Source organism: Brienomyrus brachyistius, chromosome 11 (assembly GCF_023856365.1).
Source record: "Brienomyrus brachyistius isolate T26 chromosome 11, BBRACH_0.4, whole genome shotgun sequence".
Classification (NCBI taxonomy): Eukaryota; Metazoa; Chordata; class Actinopteri; order Osteoglossiformes; family Mormyridae; genus Brienomyrus; species Brienomyrus brachyistius.
In genome coordinates, this window is record NC_064543.1 from 27,395,203 (window position 1) to 27,421,717 (window position 26,515).

General features: G+C 40.7%; 2 protein-coding genes across 2 annotated transcripts in view; one reads left to right on the forward strand and one right to left on the reverse strand.

Annotated features, from left to right (window-relative positions):
• Positions 1–1,025: 1,025 nt before the first annotated feature.
• On the reverse strand, positions 1,026–13,268 carry LOC125751497 (histone-lysine N-methyltransferase KMT5B-like). Its single transcript, XM_049030358.1, has 10 exons — positions 12,871–13,268; positions 7,567–7,816; positions 7,127–7,274; positions 6,764–6,929; positions 6,559–6,668; positions 6,134–6,300; positions 5,764–5,783; positions 5,304–5,440; positions 4,998–5,197; positions 1,026–4,144 (listed from the first exon to the last, which is right to left on the reverse strand). Exons 2-10 carry the CDS (start codon positions 7,727–7,729, stop codon positions 2,724–2,726), a joined length of 2,532 nt encoding a protein of 843 aa, XP_048886315.1. The 5' UTR covers positions 7,730–7,816; positions 12,871–13,268; the 3' UTR covers positions 1,026–2,723.
• Positions 13,269–22,083: 8,815 nt separating this feature from the next.
• Positions 22,084–26,515, forward strand: part of LOC125751839 (low-density lipoprotein receptor-related protein 5-like) — a 56,521-nt gene continuing 52,089 nt past the window's right edge. The window contains exon 1 of the mRNA XM_049031214.1: positions 22,084–22,288. Coding sequence (XP_048887171.1) covers positions 22,240–22,288 — 49 coding nt within the window. The 5' untranslated portion in view covers positions 22,084–22,239. The remainder of the gene's footprint in view (positions 22,289–26,515) is intronic.

The window sequence follows — 26,515 nt, forward strand, 5'->3', positions numbered from 1 at the left end:
GTAGCACACCATACCTCTCTCCACGGACAAGCCCACAAAGATGTTATTCCACAGAATTACACACGTTATATCTAAACAATGTAATTCCCTTTTATGGCACATAATAGCTTTTGCTCAGGGGCTAGTTCCCAGAGGATATCCAGTCAATGAGAAGGTCATATCTAGGCAACAGGGTCCAGAGCAAAAGGCACATCTTTAATTACACTCAAGAAAATCGAGCAGATCAGTTCAGTTGTTCGTACTGACGACACCTACCATTTCAGATATGCAGGCTGATTAAAATTCTTCACACATTCTACAGAGGATTTGCTGCCAACTGATCATAGTTCAGGATGTGAGTGTCTTCTGATAGATTTTGCAGTCTAAATGTGGTTTGAGGTGTTTTGTTTACATTCTTCAGCTTTTGTTGGAAGATGCATTACCTCTTATACATTTATGTCAGTCAGGCTGAATCTTGCATATGACAATTCTGTTAATTTGCAAACTTAAACTCCTAATGTTCAAAGGTGAGTGAGGAATGAAACAGCCAGCACTTGCAGTCACTGAGCATAATTAATGCAAACAATGGACAAATAGTATATACAGTATCCCAGGAAGAACAAAGGTCGTGGATGGCTGGATGGCATCACAAGGCACATACTCATGTGCTGTAAGCTGGGGGTGGCCAATCTTATCCGCAAAGGGCCGGTGTGTATGCAGGTTTCGGGGGTAACCTTTAGGTCAGCTGTTCAAACCCAGGTGTGAGGACTCTTCAGCCAGTCAGTCCTCTAATTAGTAATCTAATTAGGGAGTTACAGTGAAAACCTGCATACACAGTGGCCCTTTTTGGATAAGACTGAAAGCAATTTCACTTATGTCTTTGTGCTGCGAGGAAATTTCAAGCACCAAGAGAAAACAACAGAAACAGACTGAGAACAGAACCAGGGCTGGGAAGCAAACCCAACATCTCAGAGGACTAAGGCCACATGCTGCCTGCTCAGGCACTGTACTGCCCAACACAAAGAAAAACGGCACAAAGACTTCAGTCTTGCAAAGAAACTTTTATCTTGTTTTCAAGTATTCAAAACTGTTAAATAAGTACAAGGTGTTTTCATGATTTAATGGACATCTGTATTATCCCCTTTAAAAACTGATTATTGTATCCTGCTACTCTTGTACACATACTTGTGAATGTCTGCAAAATGGTCACAGCCATTCACTCTTAGCCAATTGGAAATTCAACCAGCATATGTTAACTTAAAAATATATATATACACAGACATTACACCTGGGACAGTACATAGTGTACAATGGGCACATTTGAAAGGGGGGGTGAGATTTAGCCATGGTCACATCTGCAATGGGGCTGCTGGTGACAGGAGCAGTACATACAAGAAATGGTTAAAGTTCATATTAACCAGCTCAGCAGCAGACAACATGAACACTGCCAACATCAAAATAATGCACAGATGGACAGAATTTAAAGATATCAATTCCATATTCCACTTCTGGCTCAAAGTGAGGCTTATAACTACTCACATGTATAAGTGTTAATTCATTTTAAAATGCTGGGGTAATGTCAACTGAAACATGAAATGGAAAGGGCTCATTTCTGACTATTTGTATGTGCTCGGGTGCTGTTCAGTAATCTACATAAACCCACAGTACCTATGCATGGACCTGGCTGGAATGCATTACACTTCAGTGGAATATAGTGTGTCACATTTTTATGGTTTAAATTTAAACTGAGAAAAAAGAAAATAGCAAAGCACATTGAAAATGGAACAATGCAAATACGAAGCCAATAACTTTCTAGTCAACTGATAATCTGGCAGCAAGTCTAGCATGACTGCTTAACACTTTATTATTCCAGCAGCAAACATTTCAAAAGAAAAAAAAATAAAGGAAAGCTTCTTTACAATGAGGCCAAACCCAACTGGCACATTAGTCCCAGGACTCAAAAACAGAAAGTGAATAGATGGGGTTGTTATAACAACACATGACTGCAGACCCCCAGGTAGTCTGCACCTTTTTTTCCAAAAGACTGCCCGGGCCAGCACCTCCATTCTAAGCACCATGAACCCCACTGGTTAGGGATCTACAGCAGTTGAGACATGTCTGACACAACTCAATGAGTTTTATTTAATAAAACTTTAAAATAATTTAACCCCGTTGCTCTGTACACGACTTCTTTTTCACTTCTTTTTCCCCCTATACATTTCACAAGGCAAAGTATTATATGCATATACACACTATACACACACACACATACATACACACACACACACACACATACATACACACACACACACACACACACACGTATATACATAATGCTTTTTATGAACCCTCAAAAGTAATTGTCTAGTATGAAAACAATTTGGATATATAATATACTACCACTGCTTCCCAATAAACTTGTAAATGACTGTGTGCGCATGTGTGATTAAATCCTTTACTACAAACCCAAGCTGTCAACAGAATTCAGAATTGCACATTGTGGTTGATAAAAAGTACAATAAAAATCTGCACATTTCAGACCTGTAAGATCATATACACTGTACATTTTCTAGAATATTTATATACACAATGAATACATTGCCTTACCTAATTTTTACAGAATGACGATTTTATTTTTGTATATGGGTCTTATTTTCATCAGCTTATTCATTTATTTTTTTAAACATCATCAACACAGAGCTGATTGCAAATGAACATTAAAGTCAAGACATGACTTTCAGAGCTTATGCATTGAGCCTCAGAGATTGATCCTCTCTTCTCCTTGAGGAGATGTCAATGTCTATGGAATCTTTCCCTACGATGAGTCGAAGACGTTTGGCCGGTGGAAGTGGAATGAAGTCATCCTCAAACTCTTCATCAAAGTAGTCATCTTCCTCCTCCTCCTCGGACGATGAGGACTCTGCATTCTGAGTTGGGTGACCCCCACCCATGCACTGAAGACCCTCCCCTAAAACCCCTGTGACAACCCCCTCGGATGACAGCTCACCCGGATGAGCCTGTGTGATGGCCCGGCTGTCCTCCTCACGCTTCAGCTGTATCTTCAGCTTGGTGGAGTTGTGGGCCCCTGAGCTAAAGCCATTGTTCAGCTTGGCCACGTAGGAGCTACTCTTATCCTTGTCATGGTCCTTGCTGAACTTGATGCTGATTTTGGAGGAGTTGACCATGTCCACCTCGCTCGGCTCATTGGTCTTGCTACTGCTGCTATCCCTCCGCCGACGAAGCGTGAGCTTGGGGATGCCCGAGTTGTTCTCCAGGATCAGTTGTGCATCGTAGCGAGTGATCTGACGCTTCTTCTTGCCTTTACCAAAGGCTCGGCAGCTGTCCTTGGATTTGTCACTGCCAAGAAACTTTCCACCATTGGTTATCCTGTTGTAATCCTGAGGCTTCTCTGGGAGGCCAAGGAGTACCTTTCCACAGTCAGTCCTATCAGCATTGCACAGGTCCTCCTGAAAGCCTTCTCTATAACCTTCCCTTTCCTCTACCTTTATTGTCCTGTCTGGCTTGACCTGTAATCGTTTCCGCCGTGGGCAGTTGCCCTTCCTGGGGCAGTTGGTCTCCAGGCTGGGCTTGTTCAGCACGAGACCATCTGTCACGCATTCTTCCACAGGCTCCGTTTTAATGACCACCCCTCCCGGAATAGGCATGAGGCCTTCCAGCGGATTTGGTTCAAGCTTAATGCTGGCAGGCCCCTGAGTTCTGGTTGACCTTCGAGTTCTATAAGTGCATGATAAGCTTCCATCGCACAAAGAAGCACCCTTTAGAGAATCATGATTGTTTTCCTTCGCCGCATGGCGTGTCAAGCAACCCCTGGAGCCCTCTACCTTAGCAGGTCCTGCCATGTCTCTCTCTTTCTTTACCGGGACATTCTTGCAAAGGACCACCTTGGGCTCTTTGAGACCCAGGGATCCAGAATCAATTTTAACAGAGGCTTTCTGCTCTGCTCCCCTGCATCGACTCCTCAACTTGACTTTAGCTGGCGAAGGCTTTGCGGGTTTCGATTTTAGTTTCTTTGGTACCCTGGAGTTATTCATATGACTTTGTTTAGAAGGTGAGGTAGAGGTAGGAGTTCTTGACAAAGACTGCCTGGTTAATGTCCGGGTTTTGGTGAACTTTTTCACACTGGTGGACGTCCTTTTCTTTGCAGCTAAACCACAAACAAAAAATGTTATTTTGATAAAATTCAGACCAGATTAATGTTGACAATGAACTCCTCAATGTGTACATCACATATACTCCCGCATCTTACAAGAATTGGAACCCACCGCAATACTCCAAAACCATGTATATTCAAAACTATTATATAAAAGTGCCTATTTCCTTTGCATATAAAACTATTACCAAATTGTTGTATACTTTAAATCATGCCTAGATTACAGAACTGTACCTATAGAATGTAACTTCTGCGTAAAAACTATATAGTAGTAATAATGTTATATTCTCTTTAACGTAGGCTAAAAAAACAGCACAAATAGCGAGTGCAGCTCCGCCACCAGCAAGTGTTGGACAACAACTGAGTTAGGATGTGGGCCAGTGGATGCTTGAACATACAGCATGCTAACATTCACACTGTGCTCAGTCCACACTTGCGCCCTTTGAGCATCAATTTGAAATTGTGCATTTCGGTTAGTTTTAAAGCAAATTTTTTTTATTGTATTTTTGAACAGAGATCATTCGCAATATCAAAAACCGCACAAGATGCAGCCTGACTGTATTTATATAAATCATTTTGTTCAATAAAGGAGTAATAACTTAAAAGTATTGCTTGTAATTGTATTTTCAAAGAGAGACAAGAAAAATGCCTATTTAGAAAGCTTTAAGGTGTAATCAATGTAATCTATGTATAAAGTGAAATGCTGCACATAAACATCCAGAGCATAGATATATTGAAGACGACGGGCTAATGGCCGATTTGATGTCACTTTCTTCAAAGAGATAATATTTACATTTTCCCCAAAAGCAAATGAAAGCAGACCCTGACCTAACAGAGGAGCCCTTACATGAATGTGCGCTTGGCTTTTCCTGAGAATCTGCATCTGTATGGGAGCCCACAGACTGACTGTCTGAGTTCTTGTTAATCTCTCCCAGCTTCTTCAGCCTGTTGAGCCGCTTGTCCGTTTCCCTCAGTCGATATTTGCTGTTGATTACAGGAGCTACCACAGGTAGGCCAGCATTGGATTTAAAAGCACCAGTGCCTCTTCTGTAAAAGGAGGAGTTTCAAGATTAACTGAAAATTCACAAAGCATAGCAATTCAATGTCAGTATTACTTTTAAAAACGGTTAGGTGAATCAATTTCAAGACAAACCTTTCACAAGTGTAGCATTCACAGAATTCATTGTTTTCTCCAAAAAAGCCATCACCATAGTAACAGGAGATTTCTTCCCCTGGTTCAATGTCTCTAAGAACCTTGACACAGGCAGTATCCCGACCAGTAGATACAAACTGGAAAAATAAAAAAATAAAATGGAAATGAATTTACTGGCCTGTACAAGTATTCTAGATATTTTAAAGTGCAGAAAAGATAAAGCATACAGTTACTTTTCATTTAAGCAATGAAGGCCTCAGCTACCTCACTCCCCCAAACTTATGAATAGTACACTGCTTATTTCTCACATAAAAGTGAAATATAATGACTATTAATCTAAAATAACTTAAATTAATTTTTATTTATTATTTCAGTCACTGATATCAACAACAACCACCACAACACCCTGCAAGCCTTGGGCTGAAATTTCCCTTCCCTATTTCAATCTTCAGTCGCTCACCTTGCAGTTTGGCCGACAATCTGAAAAGACAAAACAAACATTTGCCCATCATCAATGGCCAACATTGTAAATGCAGCTGACAGTAACATAGATGTGTGGAACTGGTGAAGGCCAGTGAAAAGGCAAAGAGCAAGTTTGTTGTCCATTTAAACCAAATTCTCAACCCTGCTCTTGACACCCCCCACCCCCGCACTAGGATGTTTTCATCCTAACTCACACTCCTATCAACCTGCCTCATTCAGTACTAGCCTATTAAGATCACATAAGCCTAATTAAGATAACATTGGAATTAAAACATTCTGGCAGGGGGGGGGGCACCAGGAACAGGATTGAGAACCCCCGTTTTAGACACAGAAGCTAAATACTATACCATGGTTGATGAAGGCAGCAGGTCCCAGCCAGAGCTGGGCACAGTTCTTGCGGGTGGAGTACATGACACTGAAGTCATTTTCCCCGTGCCGCAACAGCAGGTTCTCCTCACTCTCCGACAGCTCGGCGATGCAGCCCACAAGGTACTCGATCTTATCGTTCCTCTTCCTGCACCACAAAACAGGGAGACCAGCTCAAGTAACAACAAGTAAGAAACTGGTTCTCAACCTGGATCCCTGGGGACCCCAAGGCAGTCGAAGGTGAGCTGGGGGGGAGCAAAAATGTGGACTGTCCAGGGGTCCCTGAGGGCCGGGTTGAGAAACACTGAGCATGTATACAAAAAGTGGAATGTACAGTAGATATTTAACAGTTATGGCAGAAGAGTCTTTAAAAACTCAAAGATGTAACATGCTGTGGGCAGCTTACCACTCTTTTGTAGCGACGATTTTAGCTCCATTTTGCTCAGATGAATAGCGATTACAAGGAAGAATCTCAAATCCACTATTAGCAGCAAACATCCGTAAATAAACAAACACCTATTAAAAAAATCAGAATAAATTAGTTTTGCACTTTCAGTCCATAAAAATTTTTTTCTACAGATATTCTGATGGATTCTTCAGCTATGCATTACATGCTCTTTGAAGAGTTTCTCCTGGGCCTTGTTCTTGTGCAGAAAGTAGTGTCTGGCCCAGTCCCCTGCGATCAAAGCACTGAAAGCCTTCTCTAGGTCATCGTGCTTCTTATAACCCTCAATCACTTCCTTCAACTCCTCTTGTCTTCCCTTGATGGGTCGAAACCTGTCAAAATGCCAGAATAATCATACTAACTGTATATACACTTTACTCACTTTAAACATGGATGTTCACCATTTTGCTTGATATTCCACACTGCACAGTATGTACCTAGATTTTAGGTTAATGAAATTTAATTGACAAGGCTATCTTGGAAGCTTATCAAAACAGAAGGGGACCAATACAAAGTCTGGAGCACAAACCTGGTGTTCATCTTGTGAGTCTGAAAACCCAAATAGGGGTCAAGAATCAGGCTGGTAGTGAGGTCATCATTCTCACAAAGCTCTTTGGCGGTCATACCCGAGGAGGGGACATAGCGCCTCTCTGCCTCCAGGGGAGCCGCGCTGAATCCTGCGGAAGAGAACCACTGTAAGCATGGTGATGGGCGCAAATCATCTTGCACACCGACTTGGAGCAGGTTACTTCAGCATTGAAGGTTACATTGCATGGGACAGATTTTTTCATAATGAAGAGAAATTGTAGATGCTACCCCCATTAGGCTAGGTCTTCAGTTTATAAGGCGGCTAATTTTCCAGAGGCTAATGTGGGTTAAATCACTGAAAACTGAGAACCATATAGCCATAAAGCCACACAAGATTCCGACTGAAGATGACACACGGGGGGTTTACGGCAAAGCACTCACTTCGGCTACATCTCCTGCTGCTGGGGGAACGCTTGTTGTGGCGCAGATGGGCCCGCTGGGAGTGCTGAGGCCGGGATTGGCTCAAGGGCTGTTCACTGGGGAACCTGCTGCCATTTCGCCTGCCATTTAATACCATGTTCTTGGATTCTCCCATCCACTTCATACCAACAAACCACCTGGTCCAGTTGCATTTAGTCTCTGTGCTTAAGGTGACCTGCAGTGTGTGGATAGGCAAATTCAAGTGTGTTTCCTGTAGAAAAAGAACAGCACCACATTAAATGAGCCTCATAACTGCTTTTTACCATATAGATTACAATGAGCATATAAACATACACAAAACTGAGTATCCAGATGCACAAATACTGTCTGTCCCTTTGAAAGACTCCTCTAAAAATTCAACAGAATTAAAGAAACAAGTAAAATTATACTAACATTACTTATTTCATTAGCAGTGTTCTTAGTTTTGAATGAAAACAATATCAAATTTGATGCATCAAAAGGAAAAATAAAGATAAGCTATCCTGAGAAGATACTTATCTCATGTTATCATGTATATGTATAAGGGCAATTGTACAGCAGACATAATCCCATTACCAAAATGTTATGCATTTGTTGAAGAGTGCAGCCGATTATGTACTACAATTTGATAGTTAGGATAGAAGAACAGAGATCTGATGGTACTGCAAGCAAAGCAAGTGAGGTCTTTTCAAATCGCAGCCAGATTTCCCTCTAATTAGTTCTGCGGTAACGGAATTCCCAATCACAAGTGTTATGCATGAATATGCTGTATTATTGGGAAATATGGACAAATAACTTCAACTTGAAATACATCTTAAACAGAGCATTTGGTTCTTTGTACCCAAGTATAACTACAATATGAAGTGAGCTGTATACAGTACTTCACCAATGAGCCTGAAAAGTCATTAAAACCAAGCTATTTTCTAGGGATGCACCGATCCCACTTTTTCAGTCACAGTACCAATACCAATACCAGAGCTTGGGGTATCAGCCGATATCAGTGTTTCATTAATAAGCTGTAGGCTTTGTCTCTCCATGTAGAAGAGATCATTCTTTTGTGTGTAAGGGAACATCAGGCTTAATTTCAACAAACCTTATATGTACACCCAAAGACAATTCAGTAAATTCCATCTAAAGTGGAAACCACTTATTGTGATCATGTCTGTCTGGGTAAAATTGATCACTATAACCAGATGATCGCTATAACGTTTTTTTTTTCTTTATACCTCAACAGCTTACCATGTAGTTGACATTTGTATATTTATTACATGATTATGAGATAATAAAACGGACAGCGTTGCTATTTACTGAATTTTACTGACTCAAAATACAGTAGTTATTTCAAATAACAGTACTATACAAGTAAAATTACTGAAATGTGTATAATTCAAATATGCTATAATACAATACCCTACTGTACATAAAATATAGCATACTGTAGTTTTGCTGTTGCATCTTCTTGGCTCGTTTTTAGCAGTTTGCCATGAGTCTATATTTGCCACTGAGAGAAAATTACCCTCAAGAAGCTAGCTAGAAGCAAACGGGGTAATTACCACAAGGCAAAGTAGGCATATCAAAGTAAAAGAAATAAAAAAATAAAAAAAAAAAGTTTTAATTTTTTTTTTTTAACATACTTTGTCATTTATAAAAAGATACAAAATGAACACTGTAAGCAGACTACTTGATTATTATAAGTGAATTATTTAAACAGTCTTTGTACAGGAATGATTCTGTCCCAAGCTTTTTGATCCATACAAGTGGTTGATCACTATGACCATGATCACTATAAGTGGTTTCCACTGTTTGTATTTATTTACCTTGAGTTTTCAAATCAATCATATTTATATCAAGCTAGTCTTTACAGAGGAACAAAACCTTGACTGTACATGCTGATTTATACTTCTGCGTCAAATCCACACGGTAAGTATGGTGTAGCCTGGACCCTACGTCATAGTGTGACATGCATGGTTCGAATTACGGGGGGTACTGTACCCACTGATCAAGACCCAGACCCCCTCAAAGAAACAAAAATAGCAGTTTGGGGGGGGGGGGGGTCTTAACATTTTTCTTTTGTTGTAGGAAAATTTTTTATTTTTTTTTTACAAGGTGAGGTTATGTAAACGATTTCAGACACCCTAAACGTGGACCGTACCATTTTAACCACCTCAGTGCTAGAAGCAACTTAGCCAGTCGCTTGCATCATTCATTTTTATTGAGTGACATGTTCATTGTGTTTGTCTTTCATGGTACTGTTTGTCGTGCATTGGTAAATGTAAGCAGCGAGCAGAAGTCTAGCCTGTTGAAAATGTGTTTTTTTTACAACCTTCATTTATTCGTTTAAGTGTTTCATCTACTAATGCAAGCTGACGTATTTATAAGTTGAATTACTTACCATTGTCCTTCTGAGGCCGGTACAGTCAACGTTAACGTTAACTAGCATTGATAAGCTAAGTTCTCTATTTAAACCAGGCTTATTTGGTGATGTAAAATCAATCATGGTCATTTTCCAAGGAGACAAACTCCTTATGATTTCATTCTCATTTTATCATGAATGAATTGTGGCTTTATAAAATTAATTCGCCACTTAGTCTGTGTGGTTTATTAGGCTAATGTTAATGCACAAGAAGGTCTAATGTTATGCTCTGAAAAAACTATCAGTGAAACCTATAGCAATTACGTAAAAAAAAAACTAGCTAGCAAATAAGTAGTGGTATTGATTCTGCATTCCACAATTTCATATTTATGGACATTTTTAGAAGCTTCATCTGATAACCCAGATACTGTTTTGTTAAACATAGATTAGATTTTATTCACAGACACACTTTGAGGAAAAGGAAAGATGGAGACAGACACTTTTTTGGTGGTAAAAGAAGAGTAAGTAGGAAATATGTGTTAAGAGCTAGAGAACATTACACTAAAAGTATAGGTGCAGATGTGTAAACTGTTAATGTGTATGAAGGAAAGTGATCTAAGAAACAGGGAGTTGGGTCTTGACTTTTACCACCAGGTCTTCAAAATAGACCATTTTTTTATAAAGTAAGTTATATGCTGTTTATAAATGTATAGGCTTATTACTTTTACTAGTATACTTCTTCTAGGATAATTCCTGGGAGTTATCAAAACCAAATTCTTTTGGATAGCGATAAGGATAATTAGATCTTCTGTATTGATTCACATTTTGTCCAGACAATGACCGTGTGTTGCATACATGTTAGTAAACACCCCTAGCACATCTTGCACACTTAACATTGATCCTGGTGGCGAATATTCGTATTGACGTGGTAGCGGACCACGTTATGAAAGCAGTACCCCCCAATTATGGAGAGGTAATTCGCACCCTGCTGACATGTACCACCCCAGAAATTTAACTACACGTTGCATTGACGGAAACCATGAGAACTGTGACCGGTCATCTCGGTAGCGTTCGCTGTTTCACAAGAGCAAAGCTTACGGTAAGGTGTACTGATATAAGTGACTGACCCTGAACCGTTAGTCACATCTAACATTAAATAACTAAACTTATTTAATGTTAGATAAAAACAACACTTCAGTTTCATTTTCTCTCGCGTCTCCCTAATTTGCGCTAAAGTTTGTCGTGGTCTTTCTCTGCCGCTACGAGTTTTAACGTAATTTTGCAATTAATACCGGCACTGTGTATCGATCCTTAGCTTCCTTGGTATATGAGCGCAATATCGGCCCGATACACAATACCGGTATTGCTGCATCCCTTCCATTGCCCATTAAATAAAACTATACTCATTTGGTTAAGGCTGCTCCATTATTTATTGTATTTTTTAGAGCTGACAACTCCATGACTAGAGACTTATAAGAGCCATTATCCTGAAATATCCCACCTGCTGCTCGAGCAGCCACGTAGTTTCATCAACATAATCATAAAAAAGCGAGGCATTGTTTTTCTTGTAGCAAAATCATATGTACAATACCCAGTAACAGCTACACATGACTACATTTACATCCAGCTATTAACATGTTAAAATGCCGTACTTGTAGTGCAATACCTTTCAAATGTCTTGCGAAATACTTTTATTGTTGTTTGCTACCGTCTGCGTGTGACTGCTTAGACTTGAACTTCTCAAAAGCGCCATCAGTAAATTGATATATAGCCCCCCGTAGCGGCCACAATCCAACCAAGGAAAAAATAAACATGAACATAAGTACGAAGACTAGTTTCCAGTCAATCGGGTGAAACGACATGCTAGTATTAATATAAGCGGGATTCATGTACGTCGGATTTATATTCTTAAGACGAGTCGACGCATTTCGTGTGTCCTGATGCAGACTCTGTCAAATAACACCACCATGGAAAGATGTGTTGCAGTTAAGAGGTTTTTTTAATCCGACTAGGTTTAATTACGGTTGTCGTGAAGCAAGATGCACCGGACAATGACAAATATCGCTTCACCACAACCGGGAATGAGACATCCTGACACACGTATGTATATCTGCAGCTTAAAACCCCAGCCAAGGTTACATAACGAGGATACGTGGCAAATAACCAAGAACAAAACTTCGAATTCTAGTCTAACGACAACCGTCACAAAAGCGCTTATTTATTCACAGGTGATCGTCTGACCATTGCAAATACACTCGGACAGCGACCGCTCATATCGGCATTATAATGCTCAGAGACACAGGCAGCGCCGCCACTCGCTGGTCGCCGACGCCGGCGCGATACCGCCCCCAAGCGGCTGCTGCAGTCTCCTTCCCTGTTGAACGACCACACTTCATGAACTGAAACAAATGATGGCAGTGATCTAAACACAAATCGCTCAAGCCAAAATTAACGGCTGCTCCCGACGCCGAATTTCACCAGGGCTATACCCCATAAACGCGGCCTTTATATCTATGTACCACCGTACTAAAATCGCATTTAACGTCAACATGAATCCCTAATGAATCCTCCAAACCGTCCAGTTAGCATGCAGCTAGCCAACTCGCTACACCTGTCTGTATAACATTGGTGAAATTTACGAAAATGAAGTCAACGCCTCGTTATTGATCAACACAGCAGGTCAACTCGCTAATCAACACGGATTACGCAACGCTTGTATTACTATATATTTTAAAGTGCCAGAAATAAAAATACAAAACTTAAGACGTGTTTCAAATGCATTTAAGTCTGGGCCCTTTTAAATAGACAACTCATCTCTAGCTATGACTATCTCCTCCATCAAGCATACCACCCAGCCAACATTTTCACCCGGACAAAAGTGTCATAAAAGCAATCGATCGATCCGGAGACATACATAAACGAAAAGCACCCACCTTGACCTTTCTCTTGGATTACACTTGCCCGTTGCTACGAGCCGAACACGCCGTGAAATTCCTTCGGTAAAATATCAGAGGAAACAAAAATTTCCAGAAATTAGCATTAAAATTCAAGATGGCGGCGAGCACAGGAAGGATAGAAGGGGCCGTAGCACCGCCGCCGACAAGAAATAGACCCACGGTACACTCGGACCAGCGACCATATATGAAATACAAGCTCGGTTTCAAAAGCAGCATGAATTAGGACAAAAATGTCAGAAAGTGCACCGTTAGACAGCCTCATGCGGTGCGCCGAGGCGCAAGACCGGGCGCTTATTTCATACCCTCCTCGGAAGCACACAAAAAGTAGTGCTGCGAAACGAGCCACTCTTCCCTTTAAACCTCATCCCACATAAGACGCGGAGAGAGTCCGCAGCCACTCTGGAAAAGCTGAAGCGTTAATAACCGGGCGAGAGAAACATCCCGGGCGCGAAGAACAGTACCTCTCTACTTCGCCGGCTTTTCGCTCGTTCTTTGAAATTCTTGCTGGAATACTAGCTTGTTTGTTCCAGAGTTACGTCGTTTTATTGCTGAGATGGAAATCTCTGTTTTTGTTTGGGGTCATATGTGACTAAGCAAACTATCCAAATTCGCTGGCAAACAAAAGGACACCAGCATCCCGTCTAATCCCTCCCATGCCATTACAATGTTGTACATATATTCGTTACATTTAACCTATTCAATAATTATAATTAAGACGATGATGAACAATAAGCACATTTATTTTATTATATATTTATACTGTTATAAAACAGTGGGGTCAAACCTCTTGGTCCAAAGACAGGAAGAGAATGGATTTTATTTCTTTTCAGGGTGTTTCCCATATCTTTGTGTTGATCATTAACAAAACTCCATGTCATGCAATTAAAGTTGCTGTTGCCAAAAAAAAAAAAAAAAAAAAAAATAGCCAGCTGACAAGATTGTATAGATTGTATTAAGTAATACATTATATTGCCAAAAGTATTGGGACACCTGCCTTTACACACGCATGAACTTTAATAACATCCCATTCTTAATATATAGGCTTTAATATGGAGTTGGCCCACCCTTTGCAGCTATAACAGCTTCAACTCTTCTGGGAAGCCTGTCCTCAAGGTTTAGGAGTGTGTTTATCGGAATTTTTGACCATTCTTCCAGGAGAGCATTTGTGAGGCCAGGCACTGATGTTGGATGAGAAGGCCTGGCTCACAGTCTCCACTCTAATTCATCCGAAAGGTGTTCTTTCAGGTTGAGGTCAGGACTCTGTACAGTCAAGTTCCTCCACACCAGACCCGCTCATCCATGTCCTTATGGACCTTGCTTTCTGCACAGTCATGTTGGAACAGGAAGGAGCCATCCCCAGACTGTTCCCACAAATTTGGGAGCATGAAATTTCCAAAATGGCTTTGAATGCTGCAGCATTAAGAGTTCCTTTCACTGGAACTAAGGAACCAAGCCCAACCCCTGAAAAACAACCCCACACCATAATCCCCCCTCCACCAAACTTTACACAATGCAGTCAGGCAAGTACCGTTCTGTAATTCGCCAAACTCAGACTCATCCATCGGATTGCCAGACAGGGAAGCCTGATTCGTCACTCCAAAGAACACACCTCTGCTGCTCTACAGTCCAGTAGTGGCGTGCTTTACACCACTGCATCTGAGGCTTTGCATTGCAATTGGTGATGTAAAGCTTGGATGCAGCTGCTTGGCCATGGAAACCCTTTCCACACAGTTCTCTACACACTGTTCTTGAGCTAATCTGAAGGCCACACAAAGTTTGGAGGTCTGTATCTATTGACTCTGCAGACACTTGGCAACTTCTGCACACTGTGTGCCTCAGCATGTGCTGTCCTGGATTTTACATGGCCTACCACTTTGTGGCTGACTTGCTGTTGTTCCCAATAGCTAATAACTGACCGTGGAATATTTAGTAGCGAGGAATGGACTTATTGCAGAGGTGGCATCCTATCATGGTACCACACTTTGAATTTACTTAACTCCTGAGAGCGACCCACTCTTTCACAAATGTTTGTAGAAGCAGTCTACATGCTTAAGTGCTTGATTTTATATACCTGTGACTATGGAAGTGATTGGAACACCTGAAGTTAATGATTTGTAGGGGTGTCCCAATACTTTTGACAATATAGTATGGATGTGGGTATTCTCGTGCCTATTAAGGCATTTTTATATAGAACCTTGCCTAAATTGAGTTTCAGTGCTGTGCTGATATGAGAGAAGTTTTCTAACTGATAATACACCCAAACATGCATTAGTTTAACAACCCCACTCTCCTTTATACCTTGAGCAAAGACGCCAAATATCGAGACTCCATCGGTACTGCCTGAAGATTCTGTATTTCGCATCTCCCTAATTTTATGTACATTTTTCTTATGTTGTAAAAAGCGAATGTGCACATTTTTTTTCCTCATGACAGTTTGCTTCATTTCATCTATACTTTAATTGTTTTATTTTGAAAATAACCAAATTACACGGAATTATAAAGCTACAGAATAATGCAGGTTAACGTAACTAATTAATATACTTTAGAATATTTCACACATACACGGGCGGAAAATTAGATCAATAATAAAGAGAAGAAATGGCAAATAAGAAACAGCAGTTCGCTGTATTACTAAATTTATTTGTGAGTTAAGCAGAATGCTTTATCACAGTTCACATCGGTACAGAAGTTGGGAAAGATGTATGGATGGTAGATAATTTTGAACAAACATGTATTTTTCATTAAAGATTTCCTAAAACAACTGAAAAGACAACAGAAAAGAGGTAAATATCCAAGTCCACAGAGAAAAAAATGCACTTGAAATGATTAAATGCAGGCATTATTTCTTTGTGGGGACTCTCCATTCACTTCTATGGCAAAAAGTAATCCCAACATGACGACCTTAACCCCTACCCAGCTATAACGTTAGCCACAAGAAACCAAACAAAATATGTGGCATTCTTAGATTTTTGTTTAGATTCACAGATCGCCGTGGGGACCTGAAAAATGGTACCCACAACATCAAAACAGGTTTTTATTACATTATGAGGGACATTTGGTCCCCACAATGTAATATAAACATAATCTACACACACACACACTCTTACACCCCTTTTTATGTGTTAATATGCTGAACTGTCAGTCAGCCTCAATCATTTTTAAGTTCTGTGTACTATTACCAGTTACATTAGTGAGTGTGGTATAAATCTGCACTCACTGTTTTAGGGTTTTTCATCTTTATCACTTTATTTTAGGCTCTTTATAAATTTTTGTCATTATGCTTTTGTAATCATACTGTCTTCATTTGATCCATCCATCAATAAAACCTCTAGCTACAAACAGTATACTGTGTATATTTTGTTTATATATTAAGTAGAAAGTTGAGAAATGGAACATATCAAGAAAAAATATATGTGTGTGTTCCAATGTGTCATGATATATATGAAAAGACTTACCATTTCAGAAGGGGCATGTGTTATAGATTTACAATGAAGGGATTACTTGGACGGGGCGGCATGGTGGTGCTGTGGTTAGCACTGTTGCCTCACACCTCTGGGACCCAGGTTCGAGTCTCCACCTGGGTTACATGTGTGCGGAGTTTGCATGTTCTCCCCATGTCGTCGTGGGGTTTCCTCCGGGTACTCCGGTTTCCCCCCACAGACCAAAAACATGCCGAGGCTAATTGGAGTTGCTAAATTGCCCGTAGGTGTGCATGTGTGAGTGAATGGCGTGTGAGTGTGCCCTGTGATGGGCTGGCCTCCCATCCTGGGTTGTTCCCTGCCTCATGCCCATTGCTTCCAGGATAGGCTCCAGAGGATAAGCGGTTTGGAAGATGGATGGATGGATTGCTTGGACATAGCTATGTTTTTCATGAACCCAAAACTGCTTTCAATTAATCCCCCGTACGAGATGCGCATAGATGCTTCAGGTCTGAGAATCAGCACAGGCATATTGAATCACCTTTCTGTATACAGAAACCCAAACAAGCTGTAGCATTTACAAATGACTTACAGTGACATCTGGACTGAAAAGAAGGTATGTCAACAATGACATGATAAAAATGATATATATGACTTGAAATCTCATAAAAGGAGGAATTTCATGACACAATCAATACAGTGTCATGGACTGTATATTGACATATGTGGCACTAACCTGATACTTAGGTTTGAAGGAAACTTATGAAGCCGTTGGGCGTGGATAGCAGGCAAGGGGTGGAGGTATTCTTTGCTCTGCAGTTTATGCATCAGAGGAATTTCTGTCTGTTTTCTCTGTCTAGTGCCCATATTCCATGTTACAGTAACTCTTTACAAATCTGAACCCATTTTACCTATATAGCTCCCATTTTTATTTAACCAAAGCCTTGCTTTCTTCAGAGGAAGGCCCAAAGGCCACCAGCAGTTCTACTCAACTTCTACAGAGAAACATCCTCATCAGTGGCATCACACCTTGGTACAGTAGCTACTCAGTACAAGACACAATGATTTCAGCTATTTTAATTTCATATAGACAGCACGTTTATCCAAAGCAACAGAGATTTCTGAGACGGCAGGATTAGACAGTCTCATTTGGGGACCCATGAATTTGAACCAACAGCCTTCTGATCACAGACATACAGTAGCACCATAATCCACTGAGGCACACACCACACAGAACATGAATTAAGAACATAAGAAATTTACAAATGAGAGGAGGCCAATCGGCCCATCAAGCTCGTTTGGGGAAAACTTAACTAATAGCTCAGAGTTGTTAAAATCTTATCTAGCTCTGATTTAAAGTAACCCAGCTTTTTAGCTTGTGCTACACTAACAGGAAGACTATTCCATACTCTAACTACACTCTGTGTAAAGAAGTGCTTCCTCAAATTCATTTAAAAATGTTCTGGGTTACATATGTGTGGAGTTTGCATGTTCTCCCCATGTCGTCATGGGGTTTTATCCGGATGCTCCAGATTCCCCCCACTGTCCAAAGACATGCTGAGGCTAATTGGGGTTACTAAATTGCCTGTGTGAGTGTGCCCTGTAATGGGCTGGCCTCCCATCCTGGGTTGTGCTCATAGTTTCTGGGATAGGCTCTGGATCCCCTGCGACCCAGAAGGATAAGTGGTTTGGAAAATGGATGGTCTCCCGCTAATTTCCACTTATGGCCACATGTTCTAGTATTTAAACTAATATTAAAATAGCCATTTGGCAGAGCAGCATCCTCACCTGTTAGAATCTTATATACCTGGATCATGTCCCCTCTTAGTCTCCTTTGCTTGAGGCTAAACAGATTCAGCTCAGCTAACCTTTCCTCATATGACATTCCTCTAAGACCAGGAATAATTCTTATAGCTCTACGTTGCACCCTTTGCAATTCCAATTATATTCAGGCACAATACCATAAGAAGCAAATGAAGACTGTAAAATTAAATGCGTACTCCCTCTGCGGAAAGTATGTCATGAGCTAATTCAGCCTATAGTACTAACAAGTCAGCATCACATGTTTCAAGACTGCCTGCATGTTATGCGCCTTGAACTTGCAAAAGTTGTTTTTATAAATTTCTGGCTGTAGCTACACAGGCCAGGCATTAGCAAGCGTTTGTCATCCACATGTTTGGTCTGGAGGTTATTCCAGATGTGTGTCATGTGTGCTACTGAAAAGCTTGAGGTCAGCTAGTCAGCAGACACAATCTGCCCGTTTTACAGGAGCACTGCTTGTTACATCTCATATTCAAGCATGAAGTTGGAGTGTCCAAGCCTGATCCTTGATGGTCAATGTCCTCCACCAGAAGGACCCTCTATTGTGACTCACTGTCCACATAATTACTTCAAAATAGCTATTAAAGGCTGAGGTTCTGTGAAAACCATAGTGTCCTGTGGTGCTGAGGTTGGGCACATTGTAAGGGAACATTTCATTACAGAATTTTTTTTAGTACATAGAATTGCTGGTTGTGTTCCTCAAATGTCCAAAGACATGTGTTTCCATTTATATTAAGTTAAGCCTAGTCAGTGACTTTGAGCATCTGTCCATAGAACTTTCTCTGCCAGAACATCTATTTATCCTCCAAATCCCATTCAAAGAGGGAAATTTTTACTTTTCAAGAGTGCGATTTTGTTGAATTGCTCTATGTATAATTATTCCAATGAGTGCTATATATAGCAGCACTATATATAGCAACACTTCACTGCAGTACTGACAAGTATAATCACAAATGAACATATTTTCAGCTAAAGCAAACTTACAAGTTACTTTATGTGGTTTTCGACGGATGAATGTGGAATTCTGAATGACTTTCTGCACTGTAGGTCTGGCAGAGTAGCGGTCAAACTAAATCTGACATCCTAGCACAAACATCTTGGCAGGTTACAGTATAAGTGTCAGACACATGGTTTCTGAATTCACCCTTCCTGGTCATTAAGAGGGAGTGGTCAGGTTGAAAGGTGATATAACTTCCCTCTCCATTTCCCAAGCCAGCACAGTCCCTCCTTAGAAAGCACTTGGGACTTGCAGTAGAGCTTCCCAGTTCCACCTATTGGTGGCAGTGTTGTCCTCTGCTCAGGCCAGTGGAATCCTTCCATGATTTAATATGGTGCTTTGTATTTGGTTTCTGACTAATTTTGAAGAAAGTCTCTTAAAGGCTGTTTTACAAGCTTCTTTAAGATAGTTCTCCATATTCTTGCTACAGTGTGGTCTTTTATATTTATCTGAGGAGTGTTAGGCACTTGTGCCGCAGGATCCAATGAGAAAGTTCAGACCTACACCTGGCATAAGATGGTCAACACTTCGGCTCATGTTTTCATGTATGATGATACTCTAGACAGGAGCCTATATTTTACTGACGAGTAAAAAATCACAGCCTAATAATAATAAAATTTAGTGAATAATATTTTCTCTTTGGTACTCTAACAGCCTTGCTGGGGTTCTGTTACAAGGCTGTTCCCAGCCTCTTTTGTCCACAGCAAAGAAAATAAAAAAATCAGTTTGTTGCAGAAGGTGACCTTGGCAGCTGCACACTGATCCAAAAGCGTCATTATGCTTTCTTAATGTCGCATCGGCCTGACACTTCCCCCGACCCCCGCCTCCCGGTTCAGCCCCAAGGAGGGTTGGTCTCTACTGGCCACCTCATTGATTAGTCATTGCTGAATGTTCCTCGATGCTTACAGTAGAGGCCACTGCTGAGTTACTGCTACCTGGCAAAGGCGGACAGTGCAGCTGCCATTCCGCATGGCCCTGCTGGGAAATCCACTGCCGAAGCTTTACCTCTGCTTTTGGCGGCAAATCTGAGAGCAGCTTCTGTCCCTGCAGAGTGGGCAATGACATATTGTGCAGTCCTGCGAGGTTTGCTGAAAAGCCAATGGGCACTGAAAAGACTGCCACTAAATGGTTCATGTGAAGAAAAAGAAATTTACAAACAAGAGGAGGCCATTCGGCCCATCAAGCTCATTTGGAGAGAACTTAACTTATAGCTCAGAGTTGTCAGAATCTTATCTAGCTCTGATTTAAAGGAACCCATGGTTTTAGCTTGCGCTACACTAGCAGGAACACTATTCTATACTCTGAATTTTATCAAATTCATTTTAAAATGTTCTCCTGCTAATTTCCACCCATGGCCACAAGTTCCAGTATTTAAACTAATACTTAAGTAGCCATTTGGCTGAACAGCATCCAGACCTGTTAGAATCTTATACACCTGGATCATCTCCCTCCTTATTCTCCTTTGCTCGAGGCTAAACAAATTCAGCTCCTCATAAGACACTCCTCTAAGACCAGGAATCATTCTTGTAGCCCGACGTTGATTTCATAAAATTTTAAAACACATTCCAGTGACCTGTACATCATTTGAAGAATCTGTACAGATCTATGCATGTCATATATGTCTGGAATTTGCATGCACTATGTTTGGTGTACATAAAGCAAACATGCATTTACTATGTTAAAGACACAGAAACATTAGTGAAAAGCATCATAGTCTCCTCTCAGCCTGCTTGATTTATCATTCCCGTCATGTTTCGGTAATGACCGTACATTATATACAGTATATTCCACATACATTTACCCAGGCTACTCAGATCTCATCTCACACTCCTGTAACATGCAGTTCAGGTAAATTGGTGGCACTGTTTCAGTGCATAAAATAGTGCTTGAATGTGTGTACTTGTGAAAGACCTGCATCAGAACCTGCCTTATATGCCCCAGGAATTCTGCTGTGAGTCTGGGATAATTATAGCCTCCTGATGTTTCAGATCCTTCAGTGTAACCCTTGTTCACTGTTTGCAGTGTTGAGAATGTAACATTCAACCTTTTAATCTGGTTTTTCCAAGTAAAAGGTACCATTCAGTAACAGACTTGCCTACCGCAGACTTGGGAATGGATACCAGTCAGGCTTGGTCTGACTTAATGAGTTTATGGTAAAATGCAGCCACATGCACTGGCGATGATGGAAATGGCAGTCGCATTCAACCAGCAGAGGCAGTGTGAGTCACAGGCACCACTGAAGCAGCAGTTACGTGTCAGCAAGGGGGCACCTTGGGATAAGAATGAGGAGGTGGCCATCTCAGTGCAGAGCTCTCAGCACAGAGGGAGGGGCTGTCTTCCCTGCTTAATCATAGGCAGCTGAGGCACTAGGGGCTTGAGCTGCTATGCCGAGTATGAATTCCTCATGACTTGCACAATGAGAATGAACAAATAATCCAGTGATGTCTGGCAGACGGTGCAGTGGCTGGTCACTGAGTGTTAGGGTAGCAAAGAAGCACGTGTGAGACAGTACAGTGTGATATGCTGTAATTGTGCAGTGCAGAGGGAAACGCACAATGGCAGACATCATATTACAGCAAACAGGTTTTAGGATCACACCTAGAGCATGCAGCAGATCTCGACTATTCCTGGATAACAGCGAAACAACAAATACTGACAGTAAAAAGCTGGATCCGATGGCTTAGGTCACTTGTTCATTCATGCATTAGGATACCGTTTAAATATAATTGTATAGTCATGTGTGTAACAGTTGGTACTGTTTTAATTAGGTCCAGTTATTGCACATTCTTCATTATCCGTGTAAGCAAACGTTAAAACACCGAAACGGTTTTATGCTATCAGATCGCATTATAATTTTTTTGATTAATAGAGAATATATGAAACGGTGTGTTTTTTTCTGAGCACGATACTCCCCTGCGCGGTGCGCGTTGAGTGACGTCAGACAGTTTCCGCTGTCAGTCGCCGCTGCGGTGCCTCCTGTGATTAGAGCGATCCAGATTACCGCAAACTCAACTGCTCCTTTTGTAGCAGAAAGTTTGCCTATTTTCCGCACTACCACATTGAAGAATGGAGCCGGAGTGAGGAGACTTAAAACTTTATACGCTTTCAATGGAGATTTTATTGCTAATCCACAGTAGTCTGCTCTTTGTCGTTAATGGTAAGTTTTTTAACTTTTTTGTGTGCGGGTCCCGGTCCTGCGCTTGTGAAGTGAGAACATTGCTGCTGGAAGTGTTACGGAGCAGTATGGCCACTTGACTGAAATGTAATTTATAGATATACCGGAAAAAGAAGTTCTTTGCCCTTCTTTGCCATGTTTGAAAAACCCGTTTTAGATCTCTAAATCCGTGTTCAAGTTTTATTAACTTAATGCCCTTGCAGAATAGGTGGCAATAACTGTGTGTCGATCAATAGTTGAAAGTATGGAGACTTTCTTGTGAATGTACTCCGGTAACTTCTAGTTGTTCACCTATAAGATTTATTGGAAGCTGTTCAGAGAACATTTATGCAACTGTGGCATAGGTTCTGATGCAGAAAACGCGATCCATTGCTTTATTATAGCACTACTTATGTGCATAGTATCTTTTTGTCTCCTACCTCTCGTACGTGTCAAACGCCATTTAGCTGCAGTACGAAATCTTGATTTCACGACTTTCTTTCCTAAATTCTTTATTCAAACATTTTTTTTTTCGAAATATCGAAATGATCTCTAATAGTTAAATTTCACACATGGAATGAAATCATGGTTTATTTCGTAGCTGAGATTTATGTGAAAATGCATTTGACTGTGTGATTGAATAAAATTCATTGTATAAATATTACAAAGTAAATTCATTAAGATATTTTTCGATGGACTGTGTCTATCAGTATAATGATACGTTTGAATAACTTCTCATTTTAAGAATTTACGTTTAAGAACATGACGTGTCAGCTTTAAATATTTTTAGTGGAATATAGTGAAATAAACACTCGAAAAACAACTGCTAGTAATATTTAAAGCAGTTGTTTTATGTGTTACAGGGTAGTTTATTTGATTACAGTTTGAGAATCTGATACACTGAGTAATAGCATAATTTATATATATATATATATATATATATATATATATATATATATATATATATATATATATATATATATATATATATATATATAAATTCTTATTATTAAAGCATTTAGATCCCGATCATGTGAATATTTATAAAAACTTTCTGGAAAAGTCATGTCAGGGATTATAACATATATTTCATTAAACAAGATGCATTTAAATAATCTTCTTTATGGATGCAGTTTCAGGTAGTAAATGATTGGAGTCTTGTTGATGCTGCTTGGAAGCAGTTGCTGGCAGAACAGTCCTTTTCGTTAAACTTACTGAAATGGACAGGTTAATGCAGTTTTAACTGAAACAAGTTGAGGCGTTGAGATTTGGGTAATGGAGACGGCATATATCAAATTTTAATGTTTACCCTATTTCTTCTTGCAATAAAAATACATCCGTGTCTTCTCTGTACAGTGGATGGGATGCCAGAAACTAACATTCGAACTTAGCTTCACTAATAATCAGTGATTTATCTTTTGCTTTTTTGTCTTTTCTGTTTGTATTGGGAGCACCTATTAGAGACAAATTATTTGATCTCCCTCTTTAAGAATTTGCCAAGTGTGGTTTTGTAGGTGTTCAAGTTAGAGCAAAAGTTTTACGAGCAAATTTTGGGATTAGAGTGGGATGTAGGAATTGCGCCTTAATGTGGCCCTTTGGGTGTAGCTGTATGTCTTTTTGAGCTGCTGGTTTATTTATTTCCTTGGATCAAGGCGATTTACAGATTTATGTTGTTTGAAGCCATCCCAGATTTACTTTAAATAATGCTGCTGAACCATCCATAGCTCATTCACCCAAATCTAAACCTCATCACCCAAATCTAAACCTCTGCAATTGTGTGTCTGTCTGTGTGTATTTGGTCAGTTTATTTGTATTTATTAACAATGCACAAGCTTATGGTCTTTGAAAAGCTAAATTTAATACTTTTTCAGGAAAATGTAATGGATTCTTATTTGTCTGTTTATCTATTTGTATGTTTCTCTGTTCATTAACCATTGATATAGCTAATTTATTTATCTTAATGCTGAAATTACATCAAGATATCAATAGTGGGTGCAGATATGTAGCCAAATTTAACAAGGTTGCTGAACTGCTTGCTAGAAGTCACTCTAGTCGCCTTTATGCTAATATGAGAATTAAAGTAATTAATTAATTAACTCTGCTGTGGCTGTGAATAGGAAGCCTGCAATCGTGTGCATAGAATACAGTGTGTCACATGATGCCATTAGTTCCTGTTTGTATTTTTTAGATAAAACGTAAATCATTGCTTTAGAACACCCATAATAATCACAATTTTATATCTTCTAACTATCATATGTGGCTGTACTATCTAACTCACTGAAATAATGTGTCCCACCTCATTAACTTCGTCATGGTGTAACAAAGTCTCATATTATGTATTCTGTGCATTTGTGCTATGCTTTAGATATTAAACATGTGAAATAATCACAAATCATTGGGAAAAAAATGACCCATGCAAAAAGTCAAGAATTAAAGCAGCTTAAAGTAACCAGTTGAATGTCTGGTAAAATGTGCCCAGGGTATGTGTGGCTGAAAAGGACCTTTGACTGTTGTTTTGACTGGTTTAAAAGTTATAAAATCTGTGACAACATAACTTGTGGAGTAGATGTGTGATTTCCCTGGCCAGGGAAAAGGATGGAGGGTTGGAAGGCGATATTATTGTCAATAGTCTTCTGTTTGGGTTTGCGAAATTTGGGGACGTATTCATTTTGTTTTCGGTAGTGAGAGATGGTTAGAGGAACTGGACTGATCTGGAATGAATCACCTTGTTCTATGTACCTGTTCCCTGACATGCATGCATACCTATTTCCGTTCTGACACCTCTAACGCAAACGGTGAAAATACACTGATAAGCTTTAGGAATGATAAGCTGAGCCAAAACAAGCTGGAAGAAAAAAAGAGGGTGGGGTGATTATTATGGCTTTCGAAGTGAGGCCGCATGTCTGTGTGCCAGGCAGCCGTCTTCGTTTTCAAGTCCCTTCTCATCCCTCGCAGAGCTGCCCGACGACGGCAACAAGCTGAGACTCCTCAGCTGTTCCCTTTGTGCTGCTCCCCAACAAAAGGCCGAGGCGAGCACCGGTGCCGGCGAGTGCTTACCATGTCCTTTTATGGGACTGGAAAAGCCGGTACCTGACAATGGTTCAAAGGGTCACGTGAGTGGACCGAAAAACGGAGCCAGGCAGGTGGAGGGGTTGAGAACCTTCCAGAATTCCATGTGGAGGGTCGGCCTCATCAATGCAAGTCAGCTTGGATTTCTCGGTGTCACCTTTGACCCCGTGTGGGCCACTCCTGTCAGCGTGAGCGCTGCAGTCAGGCTGTTTGTTGTCCATCTTATAGCTGCTTGATTGCTGCCTCGCCCCTCCCTGCCACGCCCTTTCTGGGAAGCAAATGGCTGAGCCAAGGCGGGACCAGAGCCCTGTGCTCTTACCGTCCTCTTCACAGCACGGCAGACCTTCCTCTGTTGTCCCTCTGCCATGTGCAGGGAGCTGACTGACTTCTTGTTCATGCAAGCATGACTTGAAAACGGTCTTAATGATATTAGGAGTACATGCATTTCAGTGACATTGCAAGAAATGTACAGGGTGTAGGTGTGGTTATAAATAGCAGAGAGAGACTACAAGCCCTCTCCCTCCTGTCTGTGCTTTATTTTGAGAGGTTTTTCTGAGATGCCACAGAAATGTTTGAGTGTCACGCTAATCCAATGTGTTGGCATCGTGCGGTTGGCATCGTGGAATTCGGCGCTCTCACCGGAGCTTTGGTGTGTTGGTGTGTGTCGCTGATGATCTTGGACTGTGTCCTCTCTTGTATTGCACTCGGGACGTACCTCTGCTTGGACTGTGAGCTGGGGGAGGGTGTGAGGCTAGATGAACTATGTATCCTGGAAGGAGTGTGCAGTTAGCCTGCTTTTGTTGTGTTTAGCTGCCAAAGCTGCCTTTTTTATTTGATTTGAGCTCCTGTATTGTACTCAGTGGGGGAAATAGTGACAGGATTGTCACTGCTGGCATTAGACTGTGGGCTGAGGATGCCCTGTCATTTTACGCTGTGCTTCTTCCAGCATTTAATGGTCTGTTTTTCATGTAACTGCGAGTAATTAGTTTTCTAATCGGTTTTTGCGGGCTGGTTCTGACCCAATCAAATCTGAAGAGTGCTGCTTTTTTCTATTTCTAATTGATAGTCCAGAACAAAACAAACTGTTCCTGTTCACTGTAGCACACGTGCCCTTTGCCTAAACTTCCACTTCAGACGCCCCACTGACCTGATGCTGAACCA